Source organism: Sander vitreus, chromosome 5 (assembly GCF_031162955.1).
Source record: "Sander vitreus isolate 19-12246 chromosome 5, sanVit1, whole genome shotgun sequence".
Lineage (NCBI taxonomy): Eukaryota > Metazoa > Chordata > Actinopteri > Perciformes > Percidae > Sander > Sander vitreus.
Genome location: NC_135859.1, coordinates 5,413,589 through 5,431,513, shown reverse-complemented (window position 1 = coordinate 5,431,513; position 17,925 = coordinate 5,413,589). Strand labels below are relative to the sequence as shown.

Below are 17,925 nucleotides of genomic sequence, written 5' to 3'. Positions count from 1 at the left end.
GCATGGGTAATGATGATGAGGGCAGCCTGGACAGCAGCATATTACTTCACGATGGTAAAAGATAATGGACCAGCCTCCTACTGTGCAGGGGAATCTGCACAGGCATCCAATTACTGCCTTTAAAATCCATCTCAAGATGACCCAAAAAAACACACAGCTCTTTCACACTTTAAGTGAAATGGGAGAGTGAAGTGAGAGGATGCCGACACAAGGAGGCGGAGGGTGACAAAGGAGGCAATGAATCTACATTGTTAATATATGTATGTAGGCTTGTCTGGAAAACATAGCAAAAGAGAAGAGGTGGAGAAAAAAAGAAGAAAAGATCTTAATGAAAAAAAAAAGCCGGTAAAGAGAAGATGAGCCAGGACAGACGAGCGGTATTACAGTCGACAGAAAGAGTTCCCAGGCGCTTCCTCGCTCTAAACTGACTAAAACTTTTGAGTACTCTTTTTATTTTCTGCAGTCCGCTTTTGAAATAATTGCTGCATTTGCAGAACTCCTGCTTCACAGTTTGAAATTGGTGACAAAGTGGTGAGCGTTGCTCTGAGCCCTCCCAATGCAGGTAGGTCTGTGGCAACACACAGGAGGAGCCCTCTTCAAAGGGAACGGGGAAAAAAAGAAGAGTTTTGTCTTTCAAAACGATGCCGCTGCTTTCCCAGAGGTGTTACCTGTGGCAGAGCCCATCACCAGGCTGGGAAAATGCAATAAAAATACCTTTTTATAATAATCAATTCCAACAAGGGCACAGTAATTTAAAACACGACATAAATTGGCTGGGAACGGGTCTGAGGAGCCATTGAAGTAATAGGCCATAAATGTAATCAAACCCAAAATAAGCTTCTCATTTCTAATAGGCATTAGCTTTATTACATTACAACCTTTAGAGACACGGTCAGTTATGGATCCTCATTCGGTTTATGAGATTATTTCTGGTCAAAACACAATTACAGCAGATTTCTCATTACGTCAAAATACAGTCTAGCTTATTAGACTAATTAGTGCTAATTACAGATGAAAGGACCTTCTAGAGCAAAACCACAGAGCTGTTGTGTCAACAGATGCCTTCAGCATGCTCTGTGAAGTCTCTCCTCTCAACTAGATTAAAAAGAGTGGAGAATTCTCCCTGTGTTTCTCTCCCTCTCCGCTATCTCTAAACCCCCCCCTTCTTCCTTTAAGTCTGTTCCTCCTGTGCTCTTCTTTTCTTCTTTCTTTAATCTAAGTCCAACCTCCCCCAGAAAACGACCGTATCAGTCGGTTATGCAAGCAGCTTACGACCCACAATTAGGTTTCGTTGTTAGGCGGCGACCTTTGTGGCTGTAGCAATTATCGCCAGAGCAAACGAGGAAGCGAGGTGACAAAGTATCAAAGCGTCAAATTCCGCGTGAGGAGGTAGGGGTCAAACAAACACAAGACTTTCACTCAGGAGGCCAGGGTTCTCGTCCCATGTGAAGCTAAAAGTCAACTGTCATTTTGAAATTTAAAAAAATTAACCAAATTTGACAAAATCCATATTACAATGATGTCCGTGACGTCACCTTACGTCCTTATTTTTAGTAGTCTCGCTTTGCCAGACCTATCTCCACAGCGCTGTGGAGGAGGGTCTGGCTAGTCCACACAGCATTCTAGGATGGGAGAAAAACGTGCTCTGGTTTACTGGTATTTCTTTAAGCCAATCACAATCGTCATGGGCGGCCCTAAGCACCGGGCAGAGCCACGGTGAGGCTGCAAAATAGCCTCGGGAAGGAACTTGTTTTGGTGAAACGTGTACGTTCAAAAGTAGTTTTAGTTGTGCAACAGAAAACTCAGGATTTACCCTGCAGAGATCTGAGGAGCAGTTAACCGATAGTCCTCATAAATTGATTGGAGTTTAAAATTCCAACACAGAAAGCGGAAAGTAACAGACATCCGGCCGAAAAGAGTGAAATCCGGCGGGAATTTCCAGCGGCAACGGCGCAAACCAGGAAGTGGAACGTCGTGGATATAGACTACATTTTTAGTTGTTATACGTAACACATTTTAAGCCAATCCCTGATGTTTTACTAACCTTAAATAAGTATTTTTGTTGCCTAAACCTAATAAGTTCTGTTTCAGAACGTTTACTACGTGTTTAAAACTGCGCCTGTTACGTTAATTAGAATGGTCATGTGACTATAGTCACATGACTAAACCACCACTGTGCGCCGGTAAATAGAACGTATGTGTCATATGTGTTGTTTTGGAAATTGACCTATAATGTCATGTAAGTATGGGGCTGTGTTGTTCATCTGTCACCTTGATTAACTGTAGATATCACTGATCACAACAATGATCCACTATTGGAAAAACACACACAAAAAAACTACAACAATGACACCAAAGAGGGCTTTTAGTTCATCTTTATGCTGCTTGGACAACTGTAACTACAAAGGCAGCTGGGTATTCATGTTTCTTTCAAAGCTCCATTAAGCAACATTTTTCGATATTAACGCTGACTGTCTGTGATGTAATATTGCTAACACTGTTGATCAACACTACAGTCTGCAGCACCATGTGTTCTATACCATTCTGCTCATTACTTTGGCTCTCAGAGATTTTTTTCTCAGGAGTTGGGAGTTGAAACAAGAGGCATAAATACAAGTAAACACTGGACTGAATTCAACCAGTGGTGCAAAAAAGGGGATGTGAGAGTGCTCTCTTTCTGCTAGGTGAGTGAGTAATGTTCAAAGCATGCCAAAAAGGGATACGTCGATCATATTTCAGATCAGTAGTTGCTGAACACTGACTAACCACAGTCTTAGAGATGGCCACAGGCTGCCTTGTAAGTTAAAAACCTGCAAAACTTACTGTATAACATATAAAGATCAATTTCCCTGAAAAGCGGAAAAATGTATTATGGTCAGTCAACTTGTGCTCTTTTTTTCCCCCTGATGTACATCTGGAAAAGACTAGAGAATGATTACAGTACATTACATGACAACAGTCTGGAACTGAAATAGTTAAACCATGATTTTGGATCTACAGTGCCCCGTGGGCAGACATCTTTGAGTTATAGGTCTGACCACAACTCTGTGTGGTTTTCCCTTATGATATTCTGTGTTCCCTCTTAAAGTAATCCAACATTTGTTTCATGAACACACAACACACCACTACATCCTGCCATAGAAGAAGCTGATTGTTTTGGGCATGTGACTGTCCGCCCACATTTTATATATCAGGGGCCTCATTACAGAAACAAAATTCTAACTGCTTGTTCTATCATAGCTTCAGATAAGTGAATGTCAGATTCAGAAAGTCTCTGTAATGAGGCCCCAGGTCTCTGCTACATCTCCATCTTCACTACTCTATTAGTGACTTCAGTTCTGTGTGCAGAAACCTGTTTTCTGTTGGAATCACTGATGTTGTTTTCCTTTGGTGGAGGCAAGGTGGTGGTGGTGGTGGTGGTGGGGGGTGATGTGTCTGTGTGTGTGTGTAAGGGGGGTTTGACAGCACTGCTCTTACATTACTTGACTTCCTCTTTTCTATCAGCTAGGAGTGTAGCAGGGGGAAGGGAGAGGAATTTATCTGTGGGCCTTTCATGCCACAGTGATCCCAAGTAATCTAATTCAGACTCTTTCTCGCTTGTGTGCTTCTCCCGTATTGGTGCATGCAGATTGCAAAAAGCCTAATGCTTGTGTGTGTGTGTGTGTGTGTGTGTGTGTGTGTGTGTGTGTGTGTGTGTGTGTGTGTGTGAGGGAGAGAGAAAAAGGGACAGAGGGAGAGTTAATGGTTTTTGAATGTGTCGGCATGTATAAGTATTTGTGTTGTGGGTTAAGTACCATGGGGTGGCTGGAGATGCTGTGCACCTTGGGAAGTTGTGTGTGTGGGAGACGCACTTGGAAGAAGAGCGAAAAGAATGCAAATTAAAGAATGAAATACAATTGTCCCAATCAACGTGTTTTCAGTTAAGGTTGAATAATAAAAATGTTGAAATCTTGGTATCAAAGGTATGCGGTGATCAGTGAACCTGATCCTTTTCAAGACACAGTATCCACACAGTCTCTAGCAGCTGCTTCAATGAATCACAACAGGTCCTCTGAATAGCAAATCAAGGTAAGGAAGGGAAAAAATCAAGCCTTTCTGGGCATACACACACACACACACACACACTATTCATCTTTATCTCCTGAGAGGCTCCTGCCTAAATTACCCTGTCCCTAATTGATTTAGCCAAGTATAGCAAATAATTGTAATATCAGGTTAATTGAGATGGATTTTTGCCACTGCGAAAAATGATTTATAGTGAGCCATTAAAAGCCCTTCTTTTATGTAAAAATGAGCGGAATATGTAAAGGCAGTTTTAGGATTGATTGAGGAGTGCGTGTTAGATTTTTCATCTGCATTCACGTTTACAACAGAGGACGTATTTCCTCCTCGGACTTGAACAACATCAAATAAACGATTTGATTTAAAATGTGATTTTTAAAAATTCTGGTCAATTCTCTTTATGAGTAGAGCCTTTGTGAGATAATCATGCAAATCAACTTTGCAATCATTTGTGAGAGCAAACTATGTATTCCTAGAGCAAGGCAAGCAGGCTGTTGACACATCAGTGACATGAAAAGGATGTGAGAGAAGGAACTCAAACAATACTGCAGCATTGAACACATTGTTTTTCATTATCCAGGGAATGGATCAGTGGGTATGGATGTGCCACATTCCTCTGAATTCAGGAACAGCCACCCACATGCTATCTATCTATCATCTACGCAGCTACGGGCAATACTTAGACAATCTCCATGACACAGCAGGCAGGTCTGTATCATGCAGATCAGAAGGCACGGAAATAGAAATGAATGCAATTTTTCGTTTTAGTAATCAGCGCCGATGTGACAACACAAATTAATGTCGCTCATTTGTTTCACCTGAATGTTCTTGATCTGAATCAGAAGCAGTACACTCTGGGTCGCTGAACAAAGCTCTCTATTTGAAGTTCTACAGGGGGAGCTATGCTTAATCTACAGAGTACAGGTACAGGTACTCCACAGCAGAGTACCTGTGCTTCGCTGAGGGAGACACACAGCTCCAGGTGTGCCCTCAGGCAGGGGCCTGCTGGGAGCTCCAGATGCTCTCCTCCGGCCCCGCTCCTAAACACAGTCTGCAGGGACACGCCTACGTTATAGCTCTGCCTTCTCCAGCTAAGCAGCAGTGAGTGGAGAAGGTATTCAGATCCTTTACTTAAGTCTAAGTAGTAATACAATGTAAAAGTACTCTGTTACAAGTCAATGTACATAATATCAGCAAAATATAGAGTCAGTCTCCGCTCTCCATTGTCTTGTACTGCGTGAATATGCCTCCTCGTCAATTCTGTCTGCTAGCAAACAACATGTTGGTAGTGAATATCGCCACACAGCAGCTTTTAGGCATTTTTCTGTTGTTTGTTAGCAGACGAAATCGATGAGGAGGAACCTTCACGCAGTAAGTAAATGGTAAGTGGAGAGTTCTTCTCCCCTCTGGTGGGCGTGGTTTTTAGAATATGACGCACTCTGTCTCAATACTCAGGAGCGGGTCTAGAGGGGGCACCCCCCCCCCCCAAATATGATTCCTCCCCCCCCCTTTCCCTTTCGTGTCTTCTGGGTTTTTCTAGTGGTTTTTGGTTTTTGGATTTTGGTTTATCTTCGTTGTGCCTGCCTGCCTGCCTTCCTCAGGACACCTTAAGTTGTAAATCTTTTGTTAATAAAATCCTCTTGCATTTTTGGGTCCATCCTTGACATTTCCATTGGATCAAAGTACTGTCACTTTGCTTTCTGTTCTGCCAATCGCTGCCTTTCCATTTGGTAAATGGATATACATTTTAATCACACATTGTATGGCAGCCGTGTACTTTGTTGAAATTTTGAGGCCAGTTTTGAAGTAGAAACATATTGAACTCACTGTAGAGCACTTGGTGCTGTAAGACATAAATTATGTATGTAATGTATTGCACTTTATTTATGTTCTGTTTCCTGTTATCTGAAAGCTGTGTACAGCAAGGTTTTCTTTGTTAAAGTTTGAGGCAAGTTTATTGTAAGTGTACTGCACTTTATTTTTATACAGTTCTGTGAAGAAAAAAAATTCCCACCCCTTGTCACATGGCCAATTGACCATGACTATCCATTTTACACAATTTGTTGAAAATAAACAAGTGAATAAAATAATAATGAATGTGATGTGTTTAGCAAAATTACATTGTGGTGTTCTATCCTAGCCAATATTTTCTGTATTTCTAAGCAGATTTTCTAGGCTGCCCCCCCCCCGTGCCACCCCACTTAAAAAATCCTGGAATCGCCCCTGTCTATACTTAAGTAAAGAAAAAATACTCAGCCTCTCTTGAGTGATATTGTTAATCTGTTATATCAGTGTTTCTCAAATGGGGGTACTAGTACCCCTAGGGGTACTTTGGTGTAATGCAGGGGGTACGTGAGATTTTTTTTATGCATAATCCCTAAAATAATACTATAATAACAAATTCATTTTGTGATGGATTTCAAACATTTAAAATTTAGGCTAGCATGTAAGTAATTTTCAGTTACAAGGTTGTTGTTTAGCCTACAGGAGCAGCGCCGTATTGTTCCTCTTATTACTGATGTATTAGCGTGTATGCAGCATGGTGATGTGGTAGCTGGTCACTGTGGAACTAATTGTAATTATTTGATATACTATTGAGTAGCGTAGGAGGTATTTCTAATTAGTTTTGAGTGTTTTGTTTTGTTAAAGATTGGATAGCCCCACAGGCACCTCCGGTTTGTGTAGGCAGGGAGGTGTAGGACCAGCATGCACTTGGGTCGATTGTTTTATAAACTCATCAGATGTTTTGTATATAAAAATCCTGATCTAAAAAAGTAACTATTGCTATTAGATTCATGTAATGAGGCAAAAAGTGCATAATTTCCCTCTGAAATGCAGTGTGTCGGAGTACCTCATTTGTACAATTTTTCTTATATTTACTCACAAGTTCATGTTGATTTATTACTTTCCACCGCTGCTAAGCAGCAACCGATACACTGTATGTGTGGCACTGTTTGTGGCCTTGACAGTATTTTATTAATAAATGTACTGGTATTAGTAGTATTTCAATGCCAATAATGGCAGACCCAAAATGCAGAGATGAAAGCAGAGGATCGTTTGATGATTTAATACACAAAAAAACATACAAAAACCAAAGGAGTCCTGGAAAAGGCAGGTAAAAGGAATCCAAAATAAAGTCCAAGTAAAAAATAGAATAACAGGAACACTAAGACTCACAGGGAAAACTAACACTCAAAATACAAACTGGAGACGAAAAACACACACAGGGATGCAAAACTGGCTACAAGGCACACACACACAATGATCTGACACAGGACAAGGGGAACACAAAGACTAAATACACAGGGTAACGAGGTAACACAAGACAGGTGACACAAGTGCTGGGAAACAGGTGAAACACATTAGGGCTGGGCAGAACAATCAAAAAAGGCGGGAAAACACAAGACATAAAGTAAAACCAGGCTAGACAAGACAGAAAACCAAACAGGAAACTGAGCAAAATACAGAACAGAAACAGACTACCAAAATAAGATAAAACACACCAACCCATAACAAATAAACATTTACTCTGCAAGAAAACACCCTTGCATCCCGGCTTGCTATTTAAACATTTAGTAAATCGAATAATTTGCACAAAACATGCGAGCAGCTCATGAATGCAATGATCTTTCTCCTTCAGGCTGCCACCGGTCATGAAAAAAAGTGCAGCAATTCTCAGCCATCTCCAATGCAAAGTATTTCATTCATGTGCTCAAAGAAAACCTATGCAAATGTTATGTTGTTCAAAGTGTAAAATTAAAAATAATATGGTGCTCAACATTTCACAGTCAGAGTGATACGAGTGGATCCGTCTATTTGGGTGTGGCACTGAGCTTGAAGTGGCACAACTCACCATGGCCAGCGGCACGATGCCCGCTAGGTCCTCCTGTGCCAGTTGGATCTCCGTCTCAGCCTCTTGTGTGGCGGCACGACTGGCCGGGTACTCCACCTGCCAGGCCATCCAGCGGCTACCCAGCGGCTCCGGAAAGCTTTCCATTTTCAGATCCACCTGGAGAACCCTCTGAACTCCCATCTCAGACCTGCCAGAGCACAGAAAAAAAGAGTCAGTCAATGGTTAAGCAGATGGCTGGGCGAGAGAAGAAAGAATATGCGTTTGTGAGCTCATTGAACCGACTGTCTGCTCTAATGATGAGTAACAGTTAGTGTAGCTGATGAATGTGTCTGTGGTTGAAATCTATGTCATTTTACCAACTGAGATTGCACAAAATGTCAAGTCCCTTTGTGTTTGGCTCTCTAGTCAATCCTCTGCTTCACAGAATAATATCGCAGCCCCTTTTTTCTTTATTCCTCTCACACATTTCCACAGATGATATAAATAGAATCATTTCATGGCTGGTCCTTAGAGCAGTTCAAAGGAATGCTTCACCAGGTGTCACCCCCGCTAAGGTGTTGCTGGTCGGTTTTGTCACCAGTGCCCTTGTTTGCCGTAGCGGAGCGTAAATATACAACATACTTTGGCACGATCTGCGGCAGGCCTGAATTAAGTCAGATGAATGGAGAGCGTTGATAATAAAATTTCCTGTGGCGCCATAAGTCTCTGGTGCTCAGAGTTTAAATATAGCCTCGAGGAAGGAAAGGTCAGCTTTACACGGGAGCCGGAGGAGATGGGAAATGGCACAAGATCTGTTAGCCACGTCTTGCGTTTCAAATGGTGGGACTCTGGGCCAGTAAATTTCATGCATAGCCTCTGACACACACGGCACAAAACAGCTTCTTGTAATTTGAACATGGTGAGAGAAGAATAAATCCACATGGTGATTTGTGTGGAGAGGAGGGTGAATGTAACATGTACAAAATACTGTACAGTAAAGCATGAGGCAGAAAAAAAAGAGAACTTTTAAAGCCCAATTCAGTTAAGCAAACAAAGCAAAGAGAGATAATGTGAGGTACATCTTGGAAAGACAACAGAACAAATGTATAACATCGTACATTATGAATAGGGGACTACAAACAGTAAAACAATAAATAATAGAAACTGTTTTTAACCACTGCTCTCATATTCACATAGGTCTGACATTATTTCCACATCCTTCTCATATTATTCACTTTTATTCTGAGAGAATGAACAATTTGTTGCGCAGGAGAAGACAACAACCCAATTTTCACATCCAACAGAGGTGTGTATGAATAATTAAGATGACAACCAAATAACTTGTGTCACATTTTATAACGGCGTACCAATCAGCGCAACCGAGCCACTGAAGGCGTAGTGCGACATCATGGACTTGCATAACCGCCCCACAATGCTGTGGTAAAAAAAACAGATGCTTATCTCAGAGCGGTCAAGCCACGAGGTTTATCAGGCAAACAAAGTTAACAGATGACGTGCTGCTGAACGTCCAGAAATAAACCTTTGAGAGCTACAGAATCACCGAGAGTCACACAGGACCTGTGTCAGCCGTCAGCCATCAGCCCAAATGGCCTACTTTCTATAGCACAGGCAGACTTTTGCTCTGGCAAACATCACACACAGACTGACAAGCAAAAGAATGAAAGTGCCTACACAGCAGAAACGTTTGATTACACTGTACAGCTAAAGTCACACCCTCACAAAGTTAAAGAGCCTCCAGAAAAGACAGAAAAGTTGACTGTTATTAGCTTTTTTTCCCTCTCCCATCAGAGTTGTCAATTATTTCCCTCCGCACAATTCAGTTGGCAGAGTTTAACAGCAGCTGCGAATGCTATGAATTTTATGAGGTTTTTTTATGAGATTTCTTCTTCCTACAATAACAAAATGCCAACAAAATATTAAGGTTATACGAATTTATATTGTAAAAATAGTCCCTCTGCTTCATTTTAACATGCAGACATGCTGTTAAGTTAGCAATTTCTGTGACAGAAACGTACAACTTTGAAAGAGGACCTGAAAAGATGCAACAAAAACAACAATACAAAAATGTGGACGAGCAAAGGGAAGAGAAGAAATAGTATCTTGGCGTAGTGCAAAGTTGAGATCAAGGACAAGTGTGGTTGGCTGTTCGTTGACTTTGATTGATGACATGGAAATGAATGGAAACTATGGCAGTCTATGGAGAATGTGTTTGTGATTTAGTAAAAAATCGTGAAAGCTGCAACTATAATAAATACAGTGTTCATGGTGAAAGTGGTTTATTTATAGCATTTTTTATGACGACTCTTAAAAACCGAAGCTGCTGCAGGTTGTATATCTCGCTAGCCAATAAGTTATAACAGCAGATGGCAAAGAGAGGAAAGAATAAACAGACATTTTAGCCTCTTTACCTCATGTAAGGCCTGGCAGCAGTGGATTTTTGATTGCCCGCTGTACTTGACCCCATTGACATACGTCATAAAATGAAACCTGACAGAAACATCAGTGTCGGGGTGAATGTAACTCAGACGTTGAGTCACAGACATCGACCATATACACCAGTGTGCAATCCTGATCCGACCTGCCCTCTCTGAGTCTGCTGATCACATGGCTCGCTCGCCGGGGGAAACTGTTCATTTCCCTGTCACTTCCAGCATGGGGTCTAATTCAATTAGCAACAATGGACCTGTGGATGCGTGCCACACAGCTGGCCTCAGCCTGATGATTATCTGTAAACTAGCTGTGGTTCGACTGAATCTGAGGCCAGACAGACGACCAGAGGGAAGCCAAAGGCAATAGAGAGGGACCTGGAAGATAACAGGCCCTAAAGTTGGAAGCAGCTGGCCCTCTGGCTTCAGAGAGCCAACTGGAGGGGGAAATCAGACTTGACAAGGTGCTGCTCGAGACCGCTGACAACCGGCTCACTGAGAATAGAAGAGAGATGGCTGAGGATGCTGTTTAGGCACATTCAGGATGCCCATTAATCACAACAACACCAGCAGATCCGTAGGACACACAGTGACAACATGAGTGAATTAGCACCATAATGTATCCGTTTAAGATGCTTTATGTAGCATCATCGTGACAATGTAAAGCCAATGGTTGACATAAATAACAGAGATGGTTGTGATGACTAGTGACAGTAGCCTCTCACACGTCTGTTGTTTGGACATTTCCAAGACACTGTTTACTTACTGTCACAAATAGTAAGCCAAAATATAAGAGTGTGGTATCAATCTTCTCATCTAGCTTTTGGCTAAAAAACAAATAATTTATACTATAATTTATACTCTTTATTGATCCCCAATGGGGAAATTACAATTTACACTCTGTTGTTATTACACACTGCACACAGGCCTGAAATACACACACACACATGCTCAGGTCATTTAACATGCACTAATGGAGAGATGTCAGAGTGAGTGGGCTGCGACTGCTGAACAGGCGCCCTGAGCGGTTCGGTGCCTTGCTCAAGAGCACCTTGGCAGTGCCCAGGAAGTGAAGCTACCAGAAGCTCCAGAAGCCCAGGGTGATGTCTTTAAATGGCTTGTTTTTGCTGACAATCAGTTTAAAAGCTTGAAGGGGCTGTACTCTATGTTCAGAAAAAAAAAGGTCCTGGATTGCCTCCACACAGCAGGGACGATACTGTATGTATGTACTGTATGTAGGATTGCTTTCATTTTATTTTCACATGTGTATCTGTGGGCATATGCTCTTGTTTAGCCTAGCCTACATTTAGGCAACATCTACATATTTATTACATTTATCACAGCCAATGAATGCAGAAAGTGAAGGTGGTCACAATATAGCTAGCATATATGCTTATTGTTAGAAGAAAACAAAACACCCCTCCTTAGACCTGTAGACCATTACTGACCTCAGTCACGCCGGCTCCCTCAGAATCAACTGCCCTGCCAATCTCCTACTTCTCTTTCTCTCTGCTAAAATATCTCAGAATGTCCATCTGCTCAATGTTTTAGAATACTATAGAGATAGGCTATATTATTGGCAATGAATAAAGAGCTGTGGATAGCTTGCTAGGTTAACTATTTCTTGTATTCCGCTTGTTCACTCTAGCTAGACTATTGTTTTCCATAGCATACCAAAATATCCCCTCTCCTTTACCTCAAGAAAACGTAGCTCTGTATCACTCACTACGTGTAATCAATCTTCCTTCACCATTCATCTGCGTGTGTATTGGTGTGTGTGTGTGTGTGTGTGTGTGTGTGTGTGTGTGTGTGTGTGTGTGTGTGTGTGTGAGTAGCGACGAGACAAGATGAATCCTCCAGTTACTTGCAACGCTCCGGTCTGCAACGCTCTGAATGCTGCCAGTTCACACCCCAATGCAACGAGACCGTGCATCATCTTGATAGCACAACGACTCTTTGTACTTCTGTCTAACTTCCGACTTCTTGGCTATTTTGTAGCTGGATATATATCATTTGTTATGGGGATACGGTTAGTGATAATGAGATGCTTGATACAGTTGCAGAATCCTTGATTCTCTGCTTTGTTTTAATGCCGCTTGGCTCTCTTCAGTAGCTAACTCTCTACCTGGCTCGTCCACATACCGTTACCGTGCACGTGGGCGCTCGTTGAGCCTCTAACACTTCCATTTCGACCAGCTGACAGTTGTAAAATATAATTAAAACAGACACACTACACACCGACACACACAGATGAATGGTGAAGGAAGATTGATTCACCGTAGTTAGTGATACAAAGTGCACTGTAAAAAAAAAAAAATCTAATTATTATTGTTGTTCTTATTATTATTTAGGAACATTTTAGGGGAGCTTCAGCACCCCTAAAATAGGCCTAATGACGTCCCTGCCACTCAGCTCTCGCAGACCGTTATCCCAACTCGTCAAATACAGGCGCTTTGTCACGGCCCTCGACGCCGACACACAAAGCACTCACATGCAATAACTTGCACACAAGGCTGGACCGGCTGTCAAAACAAAGAACTTCAGAGAAGCTCTAGATCTCTACACATACAGAGGGAGTGTGACTTTATTCTCTGCTCAGAACACCATTACTCCCCTATATCTTTACATAGCAGCTGTTTGTTTACTGCTATATTAGTGTTCTGAATATTGAGTACAACCCCTTTAAGATATTCAGTTTATGACACAGCAACAGCAAACCCTGACAACTGAGAAGTCTGAATAGTAATTGTTTGCCATTTTTGCTTTAAAAATACCTTAACCGTTTAATCAGTTATCCAAATAGCCGCAGATCAATGTTCTGTCAACCAAAACGATTAATCAACGAGTTTCAGATCTACTTTGTGAATATATAAAGGCTAAATAACCAAGTGTTAAGCAGGTAGCTTTTCAGGTTTACATAAATAGTGTAAAGCCTCCGAACACCCACACAGGTGATTTCAGTTATTCTGGCTGATATTACACCTCTGCTCAGGTTTAAGGTCGGCCGGAGCTTTGATGGGAATTTATTAGGTCACAAATCTTCATCTACCAATAAGAATGATCAAGGTGTCATTTGTCCTACCAACAAGAGACTCAGGAAGATGTCAATCAGTCAGTGTAAACACACACACACACAGTCCTGGGAAGAGGTCCAATCAGCCATATTTAACTTCCTTCTATTCTCTTCCGCATGTCCTTTCCAAACCTGCCATCAACAACTCCAAACTTGTATTGTTCAGCTTCTGTCTTTACTAATTACACAGTCTAAAAAGCTCTTATGCAGAGGTGATTTGGCTCCATCTCATCTCGGTGGAGCATGTTAGAGAGCTATTGAATTTAGGCTGCAAGAGTGTTAAAGAATGAATAAACAGAAAAGGGACAAAGTTATTGGAGGAATTTCCTTTTTAGAAGATTTCTATAGAGAAAGAGTTGTAATTGAAAGAGCTTCTATTGTCCCATTATCAAACTCACTGTGTCATTGTGACACTCCTTGTTTAATCTCCCCCTGATGTGATAGGATCTGCATGCCCACTGCCTAACCCAATTGGGAATAGATAATAAGAGACAGATAGATAGAGAAGCTTTGAAGGATAAATGAAGTGACATTTTCAGGTCCAATTTCTGGATTTTTCAACTCGTAGATCAAGTGTTCCAGAAATCTGTCTTTTTTTGTATTCTTCTAACATTAGAACAACAGAGTGATGTCTGGTAAAACATTTGAAGCTCAGGCCAGACTTTTGTCTGTTTTACGTATAAGATACACAGAGTAAGATGCTGAGTGTATACCACGAAGGGCCATAACAAACCTCAGGAGAGCAGCACGTAATGCTGCTGATTCACTGAAACAAGAGATGTTGAACGGAAACAGAATGGCAGATGAAGATGCATAATGGAGGCTGCTGGAACCAGGAGATGCGGTCCACGGCAGTGTGAGGCAGCTGTGTGTGTGTGTGTGTGTGTGTGCGTGAGAGAGAGAGAGAAATAGAGAGATAGAGAGGGGGGGCCTCATGCAACTCTAAACTACTTGTAGAGGGGAAAAAATTATCAAATTTGTGGCTTCAGTGGTGCCTGAAAGCAGCACCTCGAAGCTTTGCTGTTCTCACGCTCCGTCACCTGGAACAGCAATAGACCAGGCAGCACAATGAAGCGCATGCACGCAGGAGTGCACGCACATACGCACGCACGCACGCATACACACACACACACACACACACACACACACACACACACACACACACACACACACACACACACACTAGCTATGCATACATGTATGTGCATACACAGTATATACTGTACCCGAGAGCATCCATTCAAGAATGTGTGCCTGCAAACATTTTGGACCTAATCACTCATGCTAGGTGAAGTATGTCTGAATCTAATATAAACATAATTATGCAACAAATGTCTTGACTTTGAAATATAATGCCAGCTACACGTGTTCGCATCTCTACTCAACCATCTAGTACATGCAAAAGCTGCAGTTTGTCAAATTCACAATGCAGTAAATCAGTTTATACATTAAAAATGTTTTATGCAATTGTGTCAACAAGCCACGAGAAATCACAGCTCTGCCATAATCCTCAGCTGCCAACAGTAGAAAGTCCCTCTCTTTAAGAGACTAATAAACACATATATCATCAGGGCTACAACTAACGTATAATTTCTTGATTAACCATCAGAAAATAGTGAAAAAGGTCCATCACAGCTTCCTCCATTTCCCCGGGTTTTGTGTTGAAGCGCTCCTCTTATCTTATATTATTATCGAGCTCATGCTGCATTGTTATTACAGTAATGTATGGATCATGGGTCTGGTGAATAACATCTTACCAACGAGTGGTGCAGCATGTGAAAGTACTGTATTTTCAAAGCTTTCAAACTTGCTGTTGCTGCTGTTATTTCTACAACAAATGCTGATCAAACTACACTTCACTATTACCAGGGCCATAACATTTAGAAATACAGAAAGTCTGAACATGTCCTTTTCTACATTTTTGTATATTAATCCAAATGGTAATAAAATATATATTTTTTTACAGCAAATAAGATTTTTTTCTTCTTTCTTATTATATGTTAAAGCCTTCCCCACAATTATGAAATCCCTTTATATTTTTGGTCTTAACAGTGTCAAATTGAAGAATTTGGACTGTAATTAAAGATTGTAAACTCCTACTCACGTTGTTTTTAACACCAAGATTTCTTGAAGAAAAAAAAAAGACATGACCTCAATGGTAACTACTGCCCTGACTGTTACTGACCCAACCCTGGGATGTTTTGTCTATTAAACGGAACACATTACTGTAAATACAGAATTAAGGTGAATGGGAAGGACAGGTGGAGGGAACAATGAGCAGACACATAAACAGTTGACTAGTATTGTTGTCATATTATATGAAAACACTACTAGTTCAACTATTGAAACTGGACGATATGTTAATATAGAAGAAGAAAAGCGGCTCTGTCCGATGTGTTGTTTAAATCATATAGAAAATGATTTCATTTTTGTTTTCTACTTTCCTTTTGATTGTGAACAGCGTGATGCTTTTGTAGTGAACCACAGTGAGGTGGTGAATGCAACTCCAGTAGTCCAGCAAAACTCCTCCCTTAGCTCCTCCCCCTGCCCAGGTGCAGTAGAAGAGCCCTCAGCTGGCTCAGTTTAGCCTTTTGCTGGTCCCTGGTGGTGGTTGCCTGCTGAAGGTGGTGAGTAGGGTCCCCATTTTTAGTCTCTCTGGGTGATTTCAAGTTGTCCCCCCCAACTAACGTGCCTATTTGTGTTTTAGGTTCACCTGTTGCTGTTCTGTTTTACTTTGTTTTTGTTAGGTTTATTTAGTAAGTTTGTTTACTTTGAATATATTTATTTCACTTGAGTATATGTTCTGAGATTGTTTAGTTACCAATGGGGTTGTTGTTTTTTGTTAATTTTTTATTCTTTGTTTCAGGAGTGTCTTTCTTTCTGTTCTCTTGCTGTTTTGGTGTGGCCTGGGTGTCCTCAGGTGGGCGGCTAGGCACCGTGTCGAACCTCGCTCCCATTGCACGCAAGTAGGCACTGGGACTCCGTTAGTGCATGTTTTGTTGTAGTGTTTGTAGCGTTGCCCCCCAGACTAGGGAGACTGGGTATCCTTTCAGTAGTCTGCCCCCACTGAAGCCCCAGTCCACTGATTTGAGTTTATTATTTGTACTTCATTAGAGTTTTAGTATTGTTATAGTTGTCGTCTTTTAGATCATTTTTAATAAAAACATTTGTTCTGTTTGACCTACTGTCTCTGCCTCATCAGTTTCAATTCTGTGTCCTTATCAGAATTTGGTTTTCATATCCCGGGGTGCAAGTCCCCAGGTGGCGTTGTCAGTTCCTAAGTTAGTTTCTCTCCTTAGTTATCTTTAGTTCACCCTTCTAGTATTTATATTTAAATATTCCACTCCTCGCCACACTTTGTTTAATAAGGTAAAACAGATATTAATGTTGTAGACATGTATGATTCTCAAAGCAACGCAGGAGTCAGAAAAAAAACACTATCAAGATGATCTGTAGATATTTCTTATGTTTTTTTTCCTTTTATTAATGTATTTCTCCACATGATTTGTGTATGTGAGACTGGAAGATGTTAAGTAGTGGTGTCTTGTAATCCCATATGGGATGGGCCAAATGTTTGCCATGACACAGAAATAAAATTAAACTAAAAGGAACAGTATTGGTTGTTCATTCAAAATATATTTGATATGCAACAGGTCTAGGTCATCACAAGACCTGTGATGGAGGGAGAGAAGACAGACGGAGGAACACAGTATTTCGAGAAAAATGTTGTACTAATTGCTTAGTTTTTTGTTTCTTATTAGCCCCCTGGTAGCCTTTAGTCTCTAGAAAGAGCCAGCATCTACGTACCTGTGCATGGAGGACCGCACATTTTCTACGAGTAGTAAACATTAGCTTCAGGCTAACGCCAGCTCCATGGCTACCTCCACACCTGGCGAGTCCCTATTTCCCCACAGGATTTCCTCGTTGCTTGAAAATGCTAAAGAAATTTCTGACCTTAGGGAAGAAGTTCGTCGGCTCTCAGAGGACTTAAAAACCAAAGATGCCTTGTTAACAGCCTACATGGACGTTGCTCAAAATCAATCGCTCAAAATCACAACTCTCTCGGCGGCTTTCCAGGATACTGCGCTTTGGGACCCATCCGCCTGCCCACATCCATCTTCTTGCTCGACATCGACCATCAGGCCATCCTGGACTAAAGTGGTTTGCCACGAAAGAGCCTCGGGTAGGGCTCCATCGCCTCCTGCCCTCAGCCTCTCTAGTCGCTTCGATGCCCTGTCGAAGCCGAATGTTCCCCCGGTAACGGCCGATATGGTTAACCGGGCTCGCCCCGCTTCAAAGCCGACTGACCATATGTCGTCACGGGAGAGGACCGCTGCCTCGTGGCGAAAACTTTTGACGGATGCGGTAGTCAGACGGTCCGATGGCCTCCCTTGCCTGAACCGGCCAAATGACAATGTTCCTCAAAAACAATCTCCCCCACCGAATGATAAGCAATATTCCTCTTTTCCTTGTCCATCTGAAACCAATACTGGCTGTTTTGTTCCTGCCAC

General features: G+C 41.7%; 1 protein-coding gene across 1 annotated transcript in view; it reads right to left on the bottom strand.

Annotated features, from left to right (window-relative positions):
• Positions 1-17,925, bottom strand: part of LOC144517915 (transmembrane protein 132C) — a 177,868-nt gene that overhangs the window by 37,699 nt on the left and 122,244 nt on the right. The window contains exon 4 of the mRNA XM_078250165.1: positions 7,916-8,102. Coding sequence (XP_078106291.1) covers positions 7,916-8,102 — 187 coding nt within the window. The remainder of the gene's footprint in view (positions 1-7,915; positions 8,103-17,925) is intronic.